The 18865-nt window shown below is 35.9% G+C and overlaps 1 protein-coding gene across 1 annotated transcript; it reads left to right on the forward strand.

Annotated features, from left to right (window-relative positions):
* Positions 1-8494: 8494 nt before the first annotated feature.
* On the forward strand, positions 8495-9633 carry LOC141664955 (uncharacterized). The gene is made up of 2 exons (XM_074470913.1): positions 8495-8672; positions 8777-9633. The coding sequence occupies exons 1-2, from the start codon at positions 8495-8497 to the stop codon at positions 9631-9633; spliced, it is 1035 nt and encodes a 344-aa protein (XP_074327014.1).
* Positions 9634-18865: the final 9232 nt, after the last annotated feature.

Consider the following 18865-nt stretch of genomic DNA (forward strand, 5'->3'; position numbering starts at 1 on the left):
TGCCAAGATTTACAGAAACGGTAAAGAAATCTGTGTGGTGGCTGGACACCCTCAGTTTGTAGAAGTTAATAAGGAAGAGAAGGAAAGAATCATGCAAGAAAAGAAACAAGCTGCCTTAGATACTAAGAAGCTCAAATAAAAGAAAGAGCAAGCTGCTATCTTGGCCAAACTTCAAGCTGTAAAGACTACAAATGAGATTTCTGCACAACCATCTGTAATTGCTGAACCTCAAAATCAAAAAGTGCAAGATGAACCACAACAGGAAAGAAGATTCAGATACAAGCTCCACTCCAAAAGAAAATTGGACTTCAGTGATGAGGAAATGGAAGACTACATTCCCAAAAAGTCTACAACTTTAACTCAGACATCAAAACTCTCAATGGTATTTGAAGAATTCAAGGTGATGGATCCAACAAGGAATATTCATGGTGAGCCCATAATTTCAAAGGATGAGCCAGTAGACTGGGATAGTTTGCCAATTCCTGAACTAAACTTTCCAATCTTCAACAAGCCAAAGAAGACAAAAACCAGAGCAAGCAAGAAAGTGAAGCCTGTGACTCTCAGATCCAAGACCCGAACTAAATCTCAACCCTCGGTCAACAAAGAAGATCTCTTATACATCGGTGACATCAAGGAGTACTCTGAAATAAACCTCTACTTGGAAGAATTGGAAGAAGTAAGAGGGATTGATGCCTACAGGCATCTTCCTGAAAGGCTAGTATTCAAGTATAAGGGAGGGAAACAAATCACATGGCCACTTCACAGGATTCTTCAAGAAAGCCAATATATACTGATAAAGGTCTATTCATCCTTCAAGAAGAACTTTGGATTTAATGTGACTGCAAGGAGGATATTCCTAAAGAAAATAGTGGAGCTAAGGAGCAATAGAGCCAAAGATGCACTTTCAAAAACTCTGTCTATTCTCTTTACATGAAAGAGAGTGCATTTGAGGCCTTATTGGCTGATGGAATTCATGGATGATAAGGGAGTTAGAAGATTCTTTAGACTGGATGACCAACTAAGTATCTCTAGCAATGAGACTCTTTTGGAAATGCAAGAAATGTTAGATTTATCTGAAGCTGATGAACTTGAATTCCACATACAACTCCAAAGTCAGATAGAAGAGAACAACAGGAGGCTTGGGAAGAAATCTAGACAGTCAAGGAAATAAATTTATCTGCTCATACTAGAGGAGCATCTTGACAATGATTGTGAGAAACTTTTTTGTATACTTTGCTTTTTTCAATTTTCAGTAAACATTGTAGCACTTATCAGTTTTATCTACTATTTTTATTCTGTATCTTTAGGATGTTTTGTTATCATCAAGTTTCTCTTAATTTATGGCTACAATTCCAGTAGACATAAATTGGGGGAGATTGTTAGGAATATGTTGTGAACTTGATGATAAATTAAATAAAACACCTTAGTAGATTTAACTTAGTGAATTTTGTAGCACTCGATGGATAATCAATTATAGTCCCGACGATGATTTAATATAGTCCCGACGGATGACAATTTGACATCCACCGGGTGAGTAGCTTATGTAAAAATAAGATCTGTAGCACATTTATGCAAACAACTTTGTGTAGATTCTATAGGAGCATATGATTCATGTTGACTACTAGTGGATACACATAATAGGTTGATTAAATATAAATATGAGATGTCTAGTAATTCTGTGTAAGTGAAAATGGAGTCAAGTGACAAATAGCTACTTGACGGATAATCAACAAAGCTACCCGACGGATGATCAACAAAGCTACCCGACGGATGACAAACATGTACCCGACGGATGATCAAATTCAAATATCTGTTGACAGTGATAACACAGTCACATGCGTTGGGTGTTTGCAAAAGGAATGTGGCAGCCTGTTAAGCAGGAATTTGAGAACAAAGAAGCATTACCATTTCCATGCTATTATGAAGATATTCAAAGATGCTGGAATAGAGTAGTGAAGTAGCATGGAGTTAGACTAGATATGTTTTGTTTTATTATCTTATCTTATCGTCATGTAAACTTGGTGATATATAAACCAAGTGTAGCTAGTAAAAAAAACAAAGCAAACACATTTTTAAGAGAGATAGAAAAAGCTGTACTTGTCAAGAATTTCTCTGTAGTTTGTTTGTTCTACTTGGAAGCAGCTGTGAGCTATTCAAACTTCACAAAGTTCTCATTCAATATATATATATATATATCTGTTGGATACTTTCAAATCCATCAGAAAGTTTTAAAAGCTTGTGTTTTTATTACTTTGTGTTTTGATTTATATAACTACTTCATTCCGCAATCTGCAAATTAAACACTTATATATTTGTCGAGTTAGAACTGTTTTAAAATCTTGAAAAAGTAGCCAGAATTACATTCAACCCCCCTTTTGTAATTTTTGTTGTATTGTTAGGGAATAACAAGAACAACTTTCAGCAGCTATGTATTCTGCTTCAACTGTAGAAGTTGACACAATTTGTTGTTTCTTTCTATACCAGGATACAAGTCTTTGTCCAAGAAACTGATAACTTCCACTAATACTCTTTCTATCAACCCTGCATCCAGCAAAATCTGCATCTGTATATCCAACAGCTTCAAAACCAGTTCCCTTAGGATACCATAATCCCAACTTTGGAGTCCCCTTCAAGTATCTGAAAATCCTCTTCACAACCATCAATTGTGATTCTTTTAGATTGGCTTGAAACCTTGCACACATACATGTAGCAAATATGATGTCTGGTCTACTTGCAGTTAAGTAAAGCAATGATCAAATCAGTCCTCTGTAGCTTATGATATCTACATTCTTGCCCTTTTAAAATCTTCATCCAACTTTGTTGCTGTAGACATAGGTATAGATGCAGGTGAACAATCAACAATGCCAAACTTTTTCAATAAATCTTTAACATACTTAGTTTGGTTGATTAAGATTCCATCACTTATTTGACTGACTTGAAGTCCAAGAAAGTAACTTATTTCCCCCATCATACTCATTTCATATTCACTCTGCATAAGCTTAGAGAATCTTTGACAGAGCTTTTCATTAGTAAAGCCAAAGATGATATCATCAACATAAATCTGAACTAGGATCATATCACCACCACGCAGCTTGTGGAAGAGTGTCTTGTCTATTGTTCCTCTAGTGAAACCATGTTTGAGTAGAAAATCTGTCAGTGTGTCATACCAAGCTCTAGGTGTCTGCTTTAGTCCATATAGAGCCTTGAGTAGCTTGTACACAAAATCTGGAAATTCTGGATCTTCAAAACTAGGTGGTTGTTGCACATAAACTTCTTCTTCTAACTCGCCATTTAGGAAGACACTCTTGACATCCATTTGATACACTTTGAAGTTTGAATGTGCAGCAAATGCTAGAAAAATCCTTATTGCTTCAAGTCTTGCATTTGGAGCAAAAGTTTCATCATAATCAATTCCTTCTTCCTGTGAGTAGCCTTTTGCAACCAACCTTGTCTTATTTCTGGTAACTATACCATTTTCATCCATCTTGTTCCTGAACACCAATTTTGTTCCAATTACACCTCTGTTCTTTGGTGCAGGAACTAACTCCCAAACTTTGTTTCTTTCAAACTAATTAAGCTCTTCTTGCATGGCAGATATCCAATCAGGATCCTTAAGAGCTTCTTCAGTTTTCTTGGACTTTACTTGAGACAGAAATCATGCATGTAGGCACTCATTAGCAGTTGCACTTCTAGTCCTTACACCAGCATTGGGATCACCCATTATTGTATTTTGATTGTGATTCCTATCCCATTTTCTGGTGTGAGTTTGTTGAACGATGCCTTCATCATTTTCTTCATTATTAGTATGACTAGTAGATCCTTCTTCTCTTTCTCCCCCTGAGTTTGTGCTATCAAATTCAGGTGTATGAGATGAGCTTCTATTTCTATGATTTTATTGTTCAGTAGTCTCTTCATTCATCATCTGTTGTGCATTGACTTCAGCTTTCATCAGAATCACTGTCAATGTTGAGATTTTCAAATACAAGGGCTTCAACTCTATTATCATCAAGGCGTTCCAAGCCTGGACACTTGTCATCATCAAAAGTCACATATGTGCTCTCCATGATTTTCTTTTGATCAATTACATAGACCTTGTAGGCAGTTCTCTCTAATAAATATCTCAGAGAAATTGCTTCAAAAACCTTTGAGTTAAATTTTCCCACATATTCAGAATTGTCTTTTAAAATGTAACACTTGCTTTCAAACACATGAAGATGCTTTACAGTAGGCTTTCTCTTATATATGATTGAGTAAGGTGATTTTTCATGAACCTTGTTAATGAGATATCTGTTTTGATTGTAGCATGCAGTATTTACAGCTTCTTCCCAAAAACTGGTTGGCAGATTGGCATCTTGTAGCATTGTTCTTGCAGCTTCTACTAATGTTATGTTCTTTCTCTCAACTACCCCATTTTGTTGAGGTGTTCTAGCAGCAGAGAATCCTTGAACAATGCCTTTATTTTTATAGAAATCACTTAATGTTGCATTTCTGAATTCTATCCCATTATCACTTCTCAATCTCTTTACACAGTTTTGATCTTCAGCCTATTTTTCTATCTTCTTTATGTGCTCAATTATGATTTATGGAGTTTCATCTTTAGAGTGCATGAATTCTACCCAAGTATATCTTGAGAAATCATCCACCGTCATAAGTGCATATTTGTTCCTTGAAATTGATAAGACATTTACTGTCCCAAACAAGTCCATATAAATAAGTTACAATGGTGCACTTATAGAGTTCACAATTTTTGACTTGTGACTTGATCTTTTCATTTTTCCTTTCAAACAGGCTTCACAGACTTCAGTTTGAACAAACTCTAATTTTGGCATGTCTCTCACCAACCCTTTCTTAACTATAATGTTGATTGTCTTGTAGTTTAGATGTGAGAGTTTCTTATGCGATAACTTACTTTGCTCTATAGATGCCTTGGTGTAGAAGCAACAAATTCCATTCTCATTTGTTGAGTCCAAGTCTGCAACAAACAAGCTTCTTTTCCTTACTCCTTTCAGAGAAACTTTATTGGTTTTCTTGCTGATGAAGATACATTCTTCTTTGTCAAATAGAACTTTAAAACCTTTATCTGCAAACTGGATGACACTGAGAAGATTTACTTCAAGATCAGCTACTAATACTACATCATCAATGACAACATTTCCAGAAACAATCTTGCCATATCCCATTATGAATCATTTGCTGTTGTCTCCAAAGGTCACCAAAGGGCCAACCTTCTCCTCAAATTGTGATAACAGGGCCTTATCACCTGCCATATGCCTAGAACATCCATTGTCTATGATCCATATGACCTTCTTCATTTTCCCTGCACACAATGAGCTTTAAGTGTGTTTAACAACCCAAGCAGTTTTGGGTACTTTCTTCTTGTTAACTGATTTAGCAGAAGTAGAGTTAGAAGTCTCAGAAAGAATAACATTCATAGATGTTTGTGCATTGTCCCTTGCAGCTGTAGATCCAATACTGACTTCTTTGAGATCTACTCTCAGCTTGTGGCAAATTTTCATTACTTTTAAGTTACAGGGAATGCAATCAAACTTATCACAAAATGAATAGGGATCATTTGCCTTGTCTTCATTATACTTGCAGGCTCCTTCAACTGGCTTGATAATAACCTTTTTACAAAGGTGAGTTAGGTGATTCACAGAGCCACACTGTTCACATTTCTTCCTTGGAGCATCTGCAACATAAACAAAATTGTTGCTTTTGTTTATCCCAATCTTCCGATTTCTATTCTTCTTCTTCTTTCTTATATCTTCAGTTTTTGTTTCCTTGACAGGTTTCTTGGAATCTTGGTTATCCATGAGCTTCTTTTCAACTTTGTAAGTTTGAGTTATTTCTGCATTTTTCTTCTCATTGTCTTCATCAATAATTTCTTACTTTATTATCAACTCTTATTGATAGAAATATATTTATTATATTCTAAAGGATTTTATCCGCATATTTATATGATTTTGTATTTGTCTGGGTATTTATTAATATTATTTTAGTGTTTAATGACTGGAAATAATTATTCTCAAAGTTGGAAGAGGTTTGGCTTATTTGGGCTAAAATTATATGGAAATTCGAAATTGTTGGAGGGCTTGCGCAACAATCGGTGTTTGGGCCTTAACTTGAGTTCTGGACATCATATTTGGGTCATCTACCAGTCCACACGAAGCTAAAAGAATTATCTTCAGTTTGGAGGTGGTCTCATATTTTATTTTGGACCGGATCAGATCAGAAACAGGCCTTCAAATCAGCCTACGAATTTCATAAATATCCAACTTGTATTTTATTTTAGGAAACAATAAAAAAAACACTTTTATATTAGGTTTTATAGGATTATTGAGGGAGAGATTGGAGGGCGTATCGTGTATTGGATTGAGAGAGAAGCTTATAGAGAACTTGAGCAAGGATTGAAGGGATTCACTCCAAGTTTGAGAGATTTCGTAAAATTGTATCTTTCTTAACTTTATACTCTTGTAATCATGGTTTCGGTTATATATATATATATATATGTTTATTTTCTTCATATATTATGAGTAACTAATTTCATAATCTGGGAATTAGGTAGTATTCATTGGTTAACTATAATTGTGTGATTGTACTGTGATTTCTCTGCTCTGCTAATCTGTTGTTGAGTGCTTAACACAATTGAGGGAGTCGCGAACCCTTTATTTGTATCTTTAGGAATTGTAATGAATCGGGAGATGAATTGTAATTTTAGTTTATTATATGACAGACATAATTCTATTATTTGATTGGGAGATTAATATGCAAGTTATGAAACTGAAATTCAATGGGCTTGAACAGTTTATAATTATATGTTGATTGATCATGTGAGTGACTTCAATATGTAGTTGTAGGAATTATATTGTGTCTTGGGAGAGAATAATATAATTATTAGAGGAATGTTTTTCGCAAGAGCATGAGACTTTAATATCACAGTTGATCCACATTCGTTAATATCAATGAAGAACCCTTATTACTGGATTGTTTTCCATTATCGGTAAATCGTTGATTCTATTTACTTATTAGTTTAAATTAGTTTAAAAACACAAACCCAATTATTATTCTCACTTCTAAACAGTAAAAGAATTACAACCTGAACTAGTATTAAATTTAGTCATTCCCTGTGAACGAAACACTGAAAACTACACCAACAAATTGGCGCCGCTGCCGGGGAAGGCAACAATATTAAATTTAGGTTGATATTTTCTAACTGTTTAGATTTTATCATATTTGTTTCCAAGATCTATCTTATTGGTTTTTTTTCTTCAGGTGCTATAACTCTTATATGCAACGTTCTATAAGTGCGGGAAATTTGGAGTTTGACCCAAAAATCGAACACACTTTTCGAGCTTTAAGGAAAGAGGCTAAGCAAAGAAAAGAAAGAGAGAAAATGGGTGACCGTCAAGTTGCTAATAATGACAATCCTGATGAAACTTCTATTTGGGATCATGAGACTCCTAATCTCGCAAATTGCATTTATAAGACTCCGGCGATTAATGCAGCTCAGTTTACTATTAATCCGAGCTTGATACAAATGGTGAGCAACTCTGCTTTTGAAGGAGATATTCAGCGAGAGGATCCACATCGTCATCTAGAGCGCTTTGTGCAGATGTGTGGTTCATTCAAAATCACTGGAGTGACTGCAGATCAAATTCATCTTCACATGTTCCCTTACTCTATTAAGAGAAGAGCTTTGGAATGATTTCAACAACTTCCAGATACTATAGTTGCTACTTGGGAAAGTCTCTCGACTGAGTTTTTGTCAAAATATTATCCTTCAGACACGACTCAACAAATGAGGGCAATCATTATGAGTTTCAAGACGAAACCAGGTGAAGGCTTATATCAGGCATGAGAGAGATATAAGTCTTTGTTGAGAAAATGCCCACATCATGGATATTCAGAGTGGGTGCTTTTGAGTACTTTTTATGGGTCCTTGAGTACATAAGTTCGTTTGAGTTTGGATGTGGCGGCTGGAGGAGACTTTAAGAAATCACTAGTAACCAAGGCAAAAGCACTTCTCGAGCAATTAGCATCGAATAACTATGAATGGGCACCTAATGGTGCAAACTCAGTAAAATCAGCACAAGATACTGAGATGATGAATTTACTCACTCTTAAATTGGATGCTCTGACTCAAGAGGTACGTGGACAAAGGGCAAATGTCAATGCCATCTCTTCTGCAATGGAAGGATACACTGATTATAGTGCTGGTGAGTATTTTTATGCACCACAATTTCTAGAAGAAGCAGCTTTCATTCAAGGAAGACAATTTTGGCCTGTTCAGAATAATTCCTACTATAATCCAAATCAGAGGCCAAACAACAATCTTTCTTATAGTAGCAATTATGCTGCTAATCCATCATATGCAGTTCTTAGGCAAAATCAACCTCCAGGTTTTCAGCCACATCAGCAATATCAGGGATAACAATATCAACCTCAACCAAAGGAAAAGAAAGAACTAGCCGACTGGGAAGTTGCACTCAATAAAATGATACAAGGAACTACTGGGGCCTTTGCCAATATAGAGACCAAATTTGAAAAGGTTGAGTCAAGGCTTGATCAGATGACATCGTCTCAAAAGATGTTGGAGACTCAAATAGGCCAAATTGCTAATAAAGTTGGTGTTCGTGAGCAAGGATCACTTCCTTCTCAACCGGATCCAAATGGTAAGGAGCACTGCAAGGCTATCACTTTAAGGAATGGAAGAGAATTAAGGAGAAAGTCATGTTAAAAGAAGAGGAATTTATTGAGGTTGAAGTCGAAAATTTAGAAAAGGTGGATGATGAGCAAAAAGAAGAAGAAGTTGCACCGAAAGCTCCAGGAAAACCACATGTGCCTCCAATTCCTTTTCCACAAAGATTGCATAACAGGCAGTTGGAGAAACAGTATGAGAAATTCTTACAAATCTTTCGACAATTGCATATAAATATCCATTTTGCTGATGCTTTGGCCCAAATGCCACTCTATGCCAAATTTCTAAAGGAGATGTTGTCTAGAAAGCAAAAAATCGAGGATGTGGAAACTATTACTCTAAATGCGGAGTGTAGTGCAGTCATACAGAAATCTATCCCGCAGAAGTTAAAGGATCCTGGAAGCTTCTCTTTGCCATGCACTATTGGAAAAATGGAGAACATTAAAGCTTTATGTGATTTAGGGGCTAGTGTGAGTTTGATGCCATACTCCATTTGTAGAAGACTTGATCTTGGAGAGCTCAAAAAGACAAGAATCTCACTTCAGCTGGCCGATCGTACTGTCAAGTATCCTTTGGGTATCATTGAAGATGTACTGGTTAAAGTGGATAATTTTTTTATCCCTTGTGATTTTGTGGTATTAGAGATGAATGAAGATGTTGAGATGCCCATTATCTTGGGAAGTCCATTCTTGGCTACTATTGGAACTACAATTGATGTAAAAGGTAGGAAATTGACGTTGAATGTTGGTGAAGATAAGGTTGAGTTTGATCTCAACAAAGCTATGAAGATGCCTTCATTTGATACTACATGTTTCACTGTTGATATAGTGGATGAGATCTTAAAGCATGAAGACACAGGCTTGTTGGAAGAGGAACAATCTTTAGATGACAAAGAAGATGGAGATTCACTTGCAATTGCCGTGCAAGATACATGAATGCCAAAAATTGATATGGCGCTTTCAATTTCAGAGGCACCGCAGGTAGAACTTAAACCTCTCCCTTCTAATCTAAGGTACACTTTTCTTGGTAATAATGATACATATCCTGTGATAGTGTCTTCTTTCCTTAATGATGATGAACTTGATAAGTTGTTACATGTGCTTCGAACATTTAAATCATCAATTGGTTGGACAATTAAAGATCTTAAGGGAATTATCCCCGCTCTTTGCATGCATAGGATTTCTTTAGAAGATAATCATAAACATGTGATTGAGGGATAAAGAAGATTGAATCCTAATTTGCAAGATGTGGTTAAGAAAGAGATAACTAAGTTGTTAGATGCTGGCATTATATATTCTGTTCCTCACAGTAAATGGGTTAGTCCAATACATGTTGTGCCTAAGAAGGGTGGGATGATTGTCGTGCATAATGAAAAAAATGAATTAATCCCCACTAGGACAGTAACAGGTTGGAGAGTTTGTATTGATTATAGGAAGTTAAATAACGCTACTCGCAAAGATCACTTTCCCCTCCCATTTATTGATCACATGCTTGTAAGACTTGCGGGTAATGAGTATTATAATTTTCTAGATGGATTCTCGGGATATTTTCAAATTCCCATTGCTCCTGAGGATCAAGAAAAGACAACCTTTACTTGTGCATATGGTACTTTTGCATATCGTAGGCTACCCTTTGGTTTGTGTAATGGCCCATCTACTTTTCAGCGACTTATGACTGCTATCTTCTCAGATTTTGTAGGAAAAACCATGGAAGTCTTCATGAATGACTTCACTGTATATGGTTCTTCCTTTGATACTTGTTTAACGAATTTATCTCAAGTGTTGCAGAGATGCGAATAAACTAATCTTGTTCTTAATTGGGAGAAGTGCCATTTTATGGTAAAGGATGGTATTGTGCTTGGGCACAAGATTTCTAGTAAAGGCATTGAGGTTGACAGGGCAAAAATTAAAGTGATTAAGAAATTGCCACCACCTTCATCTGTGAAGGGAATTAGAATTTTCCTTGGACACGCCGGTTTTTACCGTCGTTTTATTAAGAATTTTTCTAAAATTTCTCGGCCTCTTTGTAATTTACTTGAAAAAGATAGTGTATTTGATTTTGATGAGAGTTGTCTTGTTGCTTTTAACAGATCGAAGAAGGAACTTACTTTTGCACCTATCATGTCAGCCCCTGATTGGAGCTTGCCATTTGAGCTTATGTGCGATGCTATTGACTATTTTTGGGTGCTGTTTTGGGACAGAAGAAGGAAAAGCGCATGCACGTGATTTATTATGCAAGCAAGACACTTGATGATGCTCAAATAAATTAAGCCACCACGGAAAAAGAGGTACTTGTTGTGGTATTTGCCTTTGACAAATTCAGATCATATCTTGTGGGGCCTAGAGTGATTGTTTATATGGATCATACTGCGATTCGTTACTTGATGTCGAAAAAGGATGCCAAGCCTCGTCTTTTCCGTTGGATACTGCTACTTCAGGAGTTTGACCTTGAAATTCGTGACAAGAAAGGTTCAGAAAATTTAGCAGCTGATCATTTATCAAGACTGGATCAAGGGGATGGAGTGGTAAGAGTTTATAGGTCTATCAATGACTCATTTCCGGAAGAAACACTTCTAGCTGTATCTATGTCTACACTTTGGTACGCAGACTTTGTGAATTATATTGTAGGAGGTATTGTGCCAAGTGATTTCACTTATCAGCAAAAGAAGAAATTTTTGTTCGATATAAAACACTACTTCTAGGAAGAACCACTTCTTTATAAAGAGTGTGTCGATGGTATCATGAGGAGATGTGTGCCGCATGAGGAGATTCCCAATGTCTTGAATCACTGCCATGCCTTAGAGTGTGGTGGCCACAATAGTAGCACAAAAACGGTAGCAAAAATTTGGCAGTCCGGATTTTATTGGCCTTCTATGTATCAAGATGCTAGGAACTTTGTTGCAACTTGTGATAGATGTCAAAGGACGGGAAATATTTCAAGAAGGAATGAGATGCCATTAAAACCTATTCTTGAGGTTGAGCTTTTTGATGTTTGGGGGATAGACTTCATGGGGCCATTTTCAGAGTCTTTTAAGAACAAATATATTTTGGTTGGTGTTGACTATGTCTCTAAGTGGGTGGAGGTAATTGCTAGTCCTACTAATGATGCTAGAGTGGTGAAAAAGTTCTTGCAGAAACATATTTTCACACGTTTCGGAGTGCCCAGAGCTATTATCAATGATGGAGGGTCTCACTTTTGCAATAAATTAATTGAAGATCTTTTACAGAAGTACGGAGTGACTCAAAAGGTTGCTACACCTTATCACCCTCAAACTAGAGGGCAAGTGGAGATTTCAAATCGAGAACTTAAAAAATTCTTGAGAAGACAGTGGCTAGCTCTAGAAAAGACTGGGCAAGAAAACTCGATGATGCTTTATGGGCTTATTGAACTACTTTCAAAACTCCTATTGGAATGTCTCCTTATATGTTGGTTTTCGGAAAATCATGTCATTTGCCTGTTGAGGTAGAACACAAGGCGTATTGGGCTACGAGAAGTTTAAACTTTGATTTAAAATCCGCAGGCATGAAGCGTTTGATGCAACTTAGTGAGCTTGACAAGTTTAGGCTCAAAGCATATGATAATGCTAAATTGTACAAAGAGAAGACCAAGCAATGGCATGACAAACATATTCAAAGGAAAAAATTTGATGTTGGCCAGAAGGTTTTGTTATTTAACTCAAGACTCAAGCTTTTTCCAGGAAAGCTCAAATCACGATGGTCTGGACCTTTTGAGATTGTGAAGGTTTATCCTCATATGGTGCTATTGATATTACTAGAGAAGGGTCCGATATTTTCAAGGTGAATGGCCAGAGATTAAAACCGTATCTCGTTGGTGAGGATGTGCAAAGAGAGGAATTTTTTTTCTCACTGATCCTAGAACTTAAATATGATCAGGCGTCGAGCTAATGACGTTAAAAAAATGCTTCTTGGGAGGCAACCCATGCTTGTTGTGTATATTTATATCTGCCCTTCTGTATATTATTTAATTGTGATTGATAGTGAATTTTTATCCCCATGATTATGAAATAACGTGCTTGCAAACTTGTTTGCTTACTGGTGCAGGTTGCCAATAAAGTGAATTTGTGTTTATTAAGAACACAGTTATAAAAATTGCATTATGGAGCTTGGATGGAGTTCTTATGTGGACGCTAGGACTGGAATTTTTAATGTGATTGTTCTTTAGCATGGTTGTGCAAGTAATGAGCATGCTCACACGAAAAAAAGGGGGACCTCTTGACCAATTTTACGACACAAAGAATGATCAGGCAACTCTTAAACATGACCACGCAGCATAAACGGACCCTTCGACTGATTTTTTACCATTTTACATGGTCACACAGCTCTTCCAGCATGTTCATGCATCTAAGCTTGATGATTCGATTGATTTTTCACCAGAGAACATGCTCACACATGTTTTCTACATGATCACACCTACTTCACATGACCCAGACTGGTTTTACAGCAATTAGCATGGTTATGCTATTATCATCATGGTCATGCAACAAAACATGATGCATCGACTAAGTTTTTACCATTCCACACGGTCACGCATGTCTTCGCATGGTCACGCCTATTCTACCAGGTGCTTCGATGTGTTTTTAGGCTTGTGACTCGGTCATGCACGTCTGCAGCATGATCATGCACCTACAACAGGCTGCTGCGCTTAAATTTTACATGTTTAGCATGCTTATGCACATGTCTGACTTGCCCATGCTACTCACAACAGTTCCCTCGTATGTTATTTAAGGATTTAGCATACTCAGGCAGTATTTTTACGTGGTCATGCAGTGATAAAAAAAACGTGGTCTTTGTTTCTGGTAACTTTATTTGTATATATATTTATATTTATGTAAAAAAAAATATTATGTATTATGTATTATGTATTATGTATTATGTATTATTATTATTATTATTATTATTATTATTATTATTATTATTATTATTATTATGTTAAAAAAACTTACAATTAGTATGTATAATCTATTTGTATATTTATGAATTATATGTGGGGTACTGTAAATAATATATTATTATTATTGTTATTATCATTATTATTATTATTATTATTATTCTTTTATAATCTTAAATATGATTTATAAGTATAAAATACATTAATAAGTTATAAATATATTATATATAAGTTATATTAGTATATATGTACTTATTTTATTAGATATTGTATTTGATTTGTGAATTTGTAAATATAAACCAAGGAACAGAGACATACATTCTTGTGCGCGTGCAGCTACAACAGGTGTCTAAAACTAGGGTTTTCAAGGGAAGAGAAAAAAACCAGCAAGAACAAAATATATAACAGCGACGTTAAACACAATTACAACCATGCATCTTGGTTTTTGAGACTCAATCTTACAAGCAGTCGCTGTAAAAGCCTCAGAACAAACATTACTCAAAGAATTATGAAGCCTAAACAAGCCGGAAAGAAAAGAAAGATCGAGACTGTCTGCAAGTCGCAGAAGTCTGGTTTAACCAAAAGGCAACAAGTTTTGTCCCAACATGCCTCGTCAACCTTTAAGGCGCATCCTGGAGACTCTTCAACCAAGCAACTCTAGCACTTAAAAAGCCTATCTGCAGCACAAAGGAAAAAGTATGATGAGCTTGTTGTCCGAGGTGTTCTTCCTAATCGTTATGCAGATAAACAAGCACTTGCAAGGATTGGATTGCTGGAAGATGTTACCCCTCTGTTGAAACGGATTGGATGGGAGAAGTTGCTTGATCTTGATTCTCCTACTTATGAAGAGTTGGTTTATGAATTTTTGAGTACTTTTGAGTATAAGGAAGCTCGGCCTGTAAAACCACCTGCTATCCATTTTTTTTATTGGGCAAGCAGCATATTTTGGAAGAGATGGAAATAGAAAGCATATTTGGTTGGACACATTTTTTGACACGAAAATTACCCAAGTATGAGGACAAGGGCTTCTGGAAAATTTTTACGATGCAGGAATCTGAAGTTTATTCAAGTCGTTCTTCTAAATCTTCAAGGATAGTCAATCCTTCATACTGGTATATCTATAAACTGTTGACATATAGTTTATTTGGTCGCGTAAATATTGGACCGGTTTCAAAACTTAAATTAGATATCTTGTATTGTTTTGACAAAGGACAACGGGTGGAATTTGTCACTGTATTTGCTAAATGTATAAAGGAGGTGATAGCTCAGAAAGAAGGTCCTATAATGGTGGGGTGCTTTGTCACCATGATTGTTAAACATCTCAAGATTCTTGACCAATGTTCCTCGCATTTTAAAATACATCCAAGCCAATGATCTTCCAAACTTGGTTAAAATGCATTTTCTACGATGAAAAGGGGAGCATTATGAGATTATAACTCCTGAACATGAGTCCACTTCTTTAGTACCATTTATGCCAGCCATTCATGCACCTCAGGAGGGGAAACAATCAGAGATTGGTGATGAGTCTTTGATTAATCGAGTATCTGGGTTAGAGAGAAAAATTGAGGAATTACATGTAGATATTAAAGCTGTTCGCACAGATGTGGAAAATCAACAAAACTTGTTGAAGGAGATGTTCGGCTACATGAAATTTCACTTTACTCAACCGCCATCACAGTAGTCACTTCTGTTGGCACTTCATGCTTTTGCATAGGGGTACTTCTTTCTTTCTTTGTATTATAGGATTATTTGTTTAGTGTGTGTGCGCGTAAATGAGGACATTGCCACATTTAAGTGTGGGGATGTGTTCACAATTGTGTTCTCGTGTGATATTTATATAAAAAAAAATTAAAAATCTAAAAAAAAATATAGGCATGTAAAATAGTTCATATAGATTGCATTGTATCATATAATGACATTGTATGCTGGTTTCATTGCATTGTATTTTATATCATAGCATTATGTCAAATTTGTAGTAGTCCAAGTTGGTGACCTATGATGATATTATGTGTACCTTATATTTGACTGTCTTGCTATGATCACCGACTAAAGATATTGCATGCGTAGTGTCACTAGTGCATAGATTATTTCTTAACACACTATTATTATGCTCTTGAACTGAGACTGGAATATGCTTGTTTCTTGAGGGGTAGCCACTTGTTGATGATTAGAATTTTGACTGTTCTCTTTTGAGCTTAGTACATAAATGCTTAAGTCTGGGGAAGTTATGGGGTGTATATGAATAGTAGCAATAAAGTATGCACTAAAAATTGTGGTATGATTGACTAGGTTGAGCTCATTAATACTCGAGTAATTAAGCCTTAGGGGACTTTGTGCCTAGTAACCTAAAACCTTTTATGGTTTGGGATTGCTGACCCAACACTCGCTACATGGGTATTAGTGCATAAATCTTTAGGGATCTCAACCATTGCACAGTTAATAAACCATTGAATATACGTGTGTATAATATGGTTGGCAAAGTCTGATGGAGGTCGTAACTCACTTACACTGAGGAGCCACCCAACCTTAGACCGAGCTTGTGAAGACTTATGGCGGTCGTAACTCACTTACACTGAGGAGCCACCCAACCTTAGACCGAGCAGTAAAAAAAATCATATGTACATATAGTTGTAGTGTTATAGAAATAAATTAAGACATGGAAATCCCTTGCTAAACTTGAACGATGGCTAGTGCTAAGTAACGAAGTGTCTAAGATCTATTCTAGTACTCAACTTGGGGCTATTAAGTCGCATGACTTGTCATGTTGAAACTTGTGTGCCTTTGTTTTTGTTTCAATAGAGAGCATTGTGTTAAGCTGAGCACACACACACACTCTGTACTCACGAGACCTTACTCGTCCACTAGGGCTACCTTGGGGTTTAAAGGGCTTGTTGCATAGGCCAAATGCAACCGTGATCACCTTACGAAAGTGGTATTAGTTAGTACTTTACTGTATTAGTTTGCCCGAGGACGTGCAAAATATCAAGTGTGGGGATATTTGATAGAATATTTATTTATATATATTCTAAAGGATTTTATCCGCATATTTATATGATTTTGTATTTGTCTGGGTATTTATTAATATTATTTTAGTGTTTAGTGACAGGAAATAATTATTCTCAAAGTTGGAAGAGATTTGGCTTATTAGGGCTAAAATCATACGGAAATTCGAAATTGTTGGAGGGCTTGCGCAACAATCGGTGTTTGGGCCTTAACTTGAGTTCTGGACATCAGATTTGGGTCATCTACCAGTCCACGTGAAGCTAAAAGAATTATCTTCAGTTTGGAGGTGGTCTCATATTTTATTTTGGACTAGATCAGATTGGAAACAGGCCTTCAAATTAGCCTACGAATTTCATAAATATCCAACTTGTATTTTATTTTAGGAAACAATAAAAAAACACTTTTATATTAGGTTTTATAGGATTATTGAGGGAGAGATTGGAGGGCGTATCATGTATTGGATTGAGAGAGAAGCTTAGAGAGAACTTGAGCAAGGATTGAAGGGTTCACTCCAAGTTTGAGAAATTTTGTAAAGTTGTATCTTTCTTAACTTTATACTCTTGTAATCATGGTTTCGGTTATATATATATGTTTGTTTTCTTCATATATTATGAGTAACTAATTCCATAATCTGGGAATTAGGTAGTATTCATTGGTTAACTATGATTGTGTGATTGTACTGTGATTTCTCTGCTCTGCTAATCTGTTGTTGAGTGCTTAACACAATTGAGGGAGTCGCGAACCCTTTATTTGTATCTTTAGGAATTGTAATGAATCGGGAGATGAATTGCAATTTTAGTTTATGATATGACATACATAATTCTATTATTTGATTAGGAGATTAATATGCGAGTTATGAAACCGAAATTCCATGGGCTTGAACAGTTTATAATTATATGTTGATTGATCATGGGAGTGACTTCAATATGTAGTTGTAGGAATTATATTGTGTCTTGGGAGAGAACAATATAATTATTAGAGGAATATTTTTAGTAAGAGCATGAGACTTTAATATCACAGTTGATCTACATTCGTTAATATCAATGAAGAACCCTTATTCCTGGATTGCTTTCCATTATCATTAAATCGTTGATTCTATTTGCTTATTAGTTTAAATTAGTTTAAAACACAAACCCAATTATTCTTCTCACTTCTAAACAGTAAAAGAATTACAACCTGAACTAGTATTAAATTTAGTCCTTCCCTGTGAACGAAACACTGAAAACTACACCAATAAATTGGCGCCGCTGTCAGGGAAGGCATCAATATTAAATTTAGGTTGATATTTCTAATTGTTTAGATTTTATCATATTTGTTTCCAAGATCTATCTTATTGGGTTTTTTTCTTCAGGTGCTATAACTCTTATATGCGACATTCTATAAGTGCGGGAAATTTGGAGTTTGACCCAAAAATCGAACGCACTTTTCGAGCTTTAAGGAAAGAGGCTAAGCAAAGAAAAGAAAGAGAGAAGATTGGTGACCGTCAAGTTGCTAATAATGATAATCCTGATGAAACTTCTATTTGGGATCATGAGACTCCTAATCTCGCAAATTGCATTTATAAGACTCCGACGATTAATGCAGCTCAGTTTACTATTAATCCGAGCTTGATACAAATGGTGAGCAACTCTGCTTTTGAAGGAGATATTGAGTTCATCCAGGGTATAGAACTCATCTTCTTCTAATTCCCTTATGACTTGTTCATGTGAATCATTGTTTCTTTGCTCACTAGTTGAGACACTTGGAATCTGGAATTTTGGCTCATCATTAGAGATCTGGCTTTCATTGACAATAAGAGCACTTGAACCATCTACAACATGCCCTTGACCAGCTCTTAGTGATTTCCTTTGAATCATTTCCAATTCATATATTTTTAAAATTTCATATAGAACTTCCAAAGTCAATCTGCTCAAGTCTCTCCCTTCTCTGATTGCTGAAATTTTCTGTTCCAAATGGCCATGGAGTGTGAGCAAAAACTTCAGGTTCACTTCTTCAGCTTCATAATATTTATCATGCAGCTGCACGTCATTAATCAGCTTGTTAAACCTTTCAAACACATCAGTAATGTTTTCCTTTGGATTAGCCATGAAACCCTCATACTGTGAAATCAGTATTTTTCTTTGATTTGATCTAACTTCTTTTGTTCCTTCACAAAGTATCTCTATCTTCTCCCAGATCTGCTTAGCAGTGTCACAGTTGACAATATTATTGTACATTACATTGTCAAGTGACTCTATCAAGATCAACTGCAAGCAT

Source organism: Apium graveolens, chromosome 6 (assembly GCF_009905375.1).
Source record: "Apium graveolens cultivar Ventura chromosome 6, ASM990537v1, whole genome shotgun sequence".
Lineage (NCBI taxonomy): Eukaryota > Viridiplantae > Streptophyta > Magnoliopsida > Apiales > Apiaceae > Apium > Apium graveolens.